This window comes from Calcarisporiella thermophila (genome assembly GCF_041956535.1).
Source record: "Calcarisporiella thermophila strain CBS 279.70 unplaced genomic scaffold VTP21scaffold_18, whole genome shotgun sequence".
Classification (NCBI taxonomy): Eukaryota; Fungi; Calcarisporiellomycota; class Calcarisporiellomycetes; order Calcarisporiellales; family Calcarisporiellaceae; genus Calcarisporiella; species Calcarisporiella thermophila.
Genome location: NW_027192208.1, coordinates 1 through 5,924, shown reverse-complemented (window position 1 = coordinate 5,924; position 5,924 = coordinate 1). Strand labels below are relative to the sequence as shown.

Genomic DNA, 5,924 nt, shown 5'->3' with positions numbered 1-5,924 from the left:
TCTTTTTTTAATAATTGGAGAAAATGGGATATAGAAAATTATTCTTTAGTATAAAGCACGGTAAAAAACGGAGAAACTGGAATGATTTAGAAAATTTATGTTGTGAATGTTGTCTAATAATGAAAGAGATAATAGCGAATATATGAACGCGATATGCAATTAGCAGTTTGGAACTGGATGAAGAAAGAAATTTGGGGGGAGTAACTATTTGAACACCTACCCCCTTTTTTATACTCCATTGAAAATAAAGTAATTGCTCAGGGGCTTTGCAATGGAATTCAGTGCTACGCTTCAAATTTGCAAACTATAACCCTAAGCTCTGTCTATAAAGACGATGTTTTATCGGAAATTGATTACACAGTCAAACCGTAACTTGTATTATGTCGACTGTTGGTTGAGCAAACAAGATTGCTTAGCAACCCTATTTTCAACAATTTTGAGTCTATTTAATTTTATTTGAGGATGTCGAATAGTTGTTTAAAACACACTAAACTTAACAAAAAACCAAAAAAGACTTGATTAGAAGATCTAATTTTATATCCATCAATAATAGTTCGAAAATCTTGTGGTTGAATATTGTAGGTATTATTATCAATTAAAAGCCGAAGCTTAAGTGTTAGATCTCGGAGTGCAATGTCATGGAGTATGTTAGGTCCTGTGTCTAGACCAAATCACCTCTATTACACTATACGAGCAAAATGAAAAGCGGCTCAATAAACAGTTCATAAATATATGTAAATAAGCAAATATATACAAGGACCGCCATTGAATTAAATTAGCTATTACGTACGCATTGTCCATGAAATTTCAGAAATTCTATAGGAAATTTAATCACTATATGCAAACAAGAGCTGTAAAAATACTAATGCTTGTCCCTGTGTGATATCGATTGTCGGTTTTAGAATTTGTTTGATCTGAGAATAAAGATATATTAAGTATCAAAACTCTTACAGAGCTTTGTTTTAGCTTCAAATTTTCATCTGTGTAGCGCTGAAACATGAAATTTAACACATGAAAGCGAAGCGACGTAATACATGTGAAATATTTTCTTTTGACAAAAGTATTGTCCCTCGGGATGGGATGGTAAACTTGTAGTATCTGTGAGAATTTACTTTAGACAATTACTCTATTGTCTTTGGGCATCTTATTTTCCATTACCATTCTTATCAGAAAATGGCAACTTATAAATCATCTCCTATTATGCCCATGTTCGACATAATAGTGGAAGAGAATTTACCTTATTTTCCAACAGAGAGATTAATCTTCATATTCCTAATGATTACAAGTTCGAGCTTAGCAATTTATCGGGCTGTACGCGCCTGGAGATGGAGAAAACACGTAATTCTCTATGCGACACATCTCACTTTCCATACAATACATTTCTGCGATAATCTTTGGCGACCTGCAGATTATTTCACACCGCGTTTTATATACGTTCAATGGCTTTTTTGGCCGACAGAGATCATATTTTGTACACATTGGTGGCTCTTAATCAGATCTTCAATTGCATGTGATGATATGTCGATTAACGCTCGTGTAAGCCCTTTCGATCGGGCAACCCTGATGATTTATTTCTTCGCTGGCATAATGCATTACATGTTTGAATATCCTTGGGTATTTTCATTTTCTACGAACCTCACCATTCTGGCTGAGGCCCTTGCTGGTATCCTATACATATATTATATTTTTCAAGTACATAACCCGCAGTTCAAGCTGGTATCGCGTATATAAGGAGATAGTTTATAGGATTCTAAGAATTGACTTTTAGTTGAATAGTCAGGATATTTAACTTTTTTTACGTGATACGTGTATTAGTTTACCTAGGAGCTCCAATTGTATTATTGAAATACGGTTTAGCAATGTATGAATATGTCATGAATAATTTGGTTTGTATGTGAAATTTCTTTTCGAAATGCTATGACATTATCTCAAATAGTCTGAATGGGTTATAGTATTCAATTCAATATTAAGCTGCGTAATTATTCTTACCCTGGTTTTTTATTGTCTTTTAATTCGTTCTGTTGAAAAAGAGTATTAGTTGGGATAAAATATTGCAATCCTTAATAAGATTCCGCAAAATCCACTTTTTGGCATTGAAGATAAAGATATGAGCCGGTAACTACTTCTCATTGTAACTAAAATTCTCTTACCCATTCTCTACCCAGTGATATTCCGAGCTGCTCTCTGCCTACTATGCATGACTATGAAATCATTAGCTTTCATCAGGGAGAATAAATAAGGTTTTCAGAAATCGAAAATATTATCTTTTACTGTTGAATAAAAGGTCATGATAAAACGGTTATCCGGTTGACCATGCTGTTGTTTTAACGCTTTTGTTATATTTGAATATATTGCGAGATGAAATTGTAAATTAACGATAGATATAAATAAGGTCAATTTAATATTTCGTTACGAAATGCAATGAGGTACTTCAAGGTGGAATTATATGAAAAAAGGAAACATTCTCTATATTATAATTAACTTGCTTTACAAGATCTATAGCAAACCGAAAATAATTTTTCTAAAGAGAAAACGTGCAGGTGCTCTTTTTATCAGCGCAACATTTTTTAAAACTCCTTATCGTACTTGGATAAATGGCTGAAATATGCCATTTCTTATTGCGGCTATCATAATAATCGCCCCTGTTAACACCACAGTTGTAGGTGGGATAAACTCCCCGTGGGCCTTTTCCGCACCAACACCAGTCTGCTGATACGGAGGTAGAAAGCATCAACACTATGGCAAGGCAGAAAAATACTAAGGTGTTCAACTTCATATTTGAGGCTCAAATCAAGATTTCTCCTTCAATAGCTAAGTTTAATGGAAATTCTGAAATGATGAGAGCAATAAAATCAATGTTAACGATTAGAGCAAACTAAACTATGGGTGAATATATATAAATACCGTATAAAACGAAGGTGGAACCGTTAAGAAAGTGGTAGTTAAAAAAAAGTGAGCCTGCAACATCACCGTGTTGTTTAAATAGTTTATAAATGAAAAGATGACATGTAAAATTTTAAATTACATTCTGATATTTTCAAAGCACATTTCTGCCACTTAGTTGAAAATGGCTATTGAAACTTGAGCACAGCGGTTTACTCGTGGCGACAATTTATGTACTACATCTGTCGGTTGCTAGCTTAGATACTCTAGCCAAATTTATAAACTCCGCAAATGACGTAATTGTTTTACTACTCATTTCAAGTTAGATATTCCTTGGCTTTATATTAAAATTCTAAACTTCTGCACTAAACGAAAGTTGAAGTATAAGAGATCATTTGAACCTGATGGCACTGTTTCTAGCCTAAACTATTGAATTTTGAAAGAATACAAAGCCTATCCACTATTCCAAATACTGTCTCATTATTTGGTGATACTACAAATTGTCACCGCCTAAAATCCGGAATACATCCGATTATGTGACTTTCGGTTGATGACTCGCACCTACAGGTTCTTATGAATATTATTTTACAGTAGCAGTAACGGCTTTTCACACAACCACATAATCAGACATGAGGCTATTGTAAACCAATCAACTGCATCTGATTCTACTCAACTTGATTTCCCCAAATAAAAGCAAAGATAAAGAGTTGCTAAGGTTAAGTGATAAGACTTGACTTTATTACATTAGGGTCATTGGTTGGTCATATCAAATTATAGTATTATTCTTCTTATGGTCCCGAGGTTATTTCAAGTTTTCTGTCAAATTTTCACTTAATTAACTTACACTCGTATAATATAAGCGTCATGATGAATTAATGGCGACACTCCGAAGGTACAATCTTAGCAGATAATATTCCAGCATGACAATGATCCCAAGGATAAAGGAAAACATGTTGAATGTTAGTTCCAAACCAACCAGACACAAGCTCTTGATTGGCCGGCGTAGTTTCAAGATATCAATCTCACTGAGTATCTATGAGATAAAGTAAAAAGGCGTCTAACGAGCAGATTCTCACAGCTAATAGGTCAGGGCGATCTGTGAGAAAGGATGAATCTCGTTTAGGAGTTAGTGGAAATTGCACACTAAAGATGATTGAAATAAACTGATTAATATGAAGAGAATCAAGGTGTTATTAAGACTAGGATGGAGATACTCAACGATAGTCAGATTATACTCGTATTCTAAATCCTAACTATATAGTTATTATGACAACCAGTCTGTAGAGAAAGAGAATGGAAAGTTGAGATCATGAAGATTTCGATTTAATAAATACAAAACTTTCTGAGATAAATTCAACTATTATTAGCCTTCACAGGCTCGGCCAATGCCCTTTAGGCATCGTGCCCAAGGTTCTCTCCCTGGATGGTATCTGCTCCTTCGGAGCCCAAATCGTGCTTTATTCATAGTTACAGAAAGTAATAATAAAATATAAAAAAGTATAAAATTGAAGTAAAATATTGATCAAATTTTTTCCAAATTGCTGTTTTTAGAATTAATTGTAAAAAAGTAATAATACTGAAAACAAAGTTATTTAAAAACGGTGTCCGCTATCCTTGTTCCCTAGCTTTTTCGAAGCCTCCGAATCGTGCGCTAAGAATTAGTAATCCTCTACACTTGATAACGATGAACAATGAGCAAGCTTTGGAACAGATCTTCGATAGACTGGCCCAACTGGAACGACGATATGAACGTCGACAAGACAGAAATGCCCAACAGTACGAGGACGAATCAGAGAACTCCCACTCTGACAATGATCCAGAAGAGGAAGCAGAAGAAGAAGAAAAGTTGGTTTCCGCCATTGAAGCACGCGAGGCTGGAGCATACGACTTACAAGAGAGTGTCAAACACCTCTTCCCAGAAGACTCCACACTCTCACTCTTATCAAGCAGATCAGCAAAGCGCCTCTTCCACAAGTACCCAACCCCAAGAGGAGGATACCTCCAAAGCCCAAGACTGGAGAGCTTCCGGCAACATCGTATCCCAAAACAAACACTTCTACTGGACGTCTACCTTGCAGAAATCCAAAAAGACATCCTGGGACTCGCAAGACCTCTCTTGCTCTTCCTCAACAAAATGGACGCGGATCAAGGAAAAATCGACCCCAAAGACCTCGCAGTCACCCTTGAAGATACGATCTACCTTACCCTACATACGGCCGCAAAGGTTAAAGTGGAACGCCGATCCAGGATTGCAAAAGAAGCCAAACTTCCGCAAGGCATGGCCCGGGACGCAAAATTCGTACGTTCGAGCTCAAAAGACAGCCTTTTTGGAGAGGGGTTTATTAGCGAGGTTATGGAACAGGAAAGAGCGGCAATACTCTTCGACCAAACACACAAACCAAAGCCTCAGAGCAGACCCAACTACCAAGGAAGAAGGCAATATAATAATGGAAGACAGGGAAAAGGAGTTTGGGGGCAGAGGAGCCCCAGAAACCAGCGTTACGACAACAATTCCAACGCCAACTACAACAATGCACCGAGCAACCCAACCAACACGAGCTCGAGTCAACTCAACAGATTCCCCGGGAATTAGAGGCAAGCATCCCTCCGGGAGGAAGAACACAGCACTTCGCCAAAGAATGGGAAAAACGAATTGGCAAGAGCTGGAGTACTATGACTATTCAAGAGGGGGTGAGAATACAATTCGAAAAATTACCACCCGAGGAGCCAGTAAGTCAATTTCACCTATCAAACCACGACCTACAGGCACTAGACAAAGCAGTGGAAGAATTCATAAGAGACGACGTAATAGAAAAGGCGAGTCCAAAGGCAAACGGCTTTCTGTCCAACCTCTTTCCAAAACGAGAAAAAACAAAGATCCGGCCACTCCTAGACCTACGACGGATAAATCGATATGTGCAGTACCAACATTTCAAGATGGAGGGATTGCCAACCATACGGGACATGATCCAACCGGGGGACTACCTGATCAAGGTCGATCTGAGCAATGCATACTTAACAATACCGGTCCACCTGTAACA

At 37.2% G+C, this 5,924-nt stretch overlaps 2 protein-coding genes across 2 annotated transcripts; both read left to right on the top strand.

Annotated features, from left to right (window-relative positions):
• Positions 1 to 4,567: 4,567 nt before the first annotated feature.
• Positions 4,568 to 5,476, top strand: VTP21DRAFT_3518 (uncharacterized protein; the record flags this gene model as incomplete). The annotated part of the gene is made up of 1 exon (XM_069393829.1): positions 4,568 to 5,476. One exon carries the CDS (start codon positions 4,568 to 4,570, stop codon positions 5,474 to 5,476), a length of 909 nt encoding a protein of 302 aa, XP_069248956.1.
• Positions 5,477 to 5,522: 46 nt separating this feature from the next.
• VTP21DRAFT_3517 (uncharacterized protein) lies at positions 5,523 to 5,922 on the top strand (the record flags this gene model as incomplete). The annotated part of the gene is made up of 2 exons (XM_069393828.1): positions 5,523 to 5,613; positions 5,696 to 5,922. 2 exons carry the CDS (start codon positions 5,523 to 5,525, stop codon positions 5,920 to 5,922), a joined length of 318 nt encoding a protein of 105 aa, XP_069248955.1.
• Between the last annotated feature and the right edge of the window lie 2 nt (positions 5,923 to 5,924).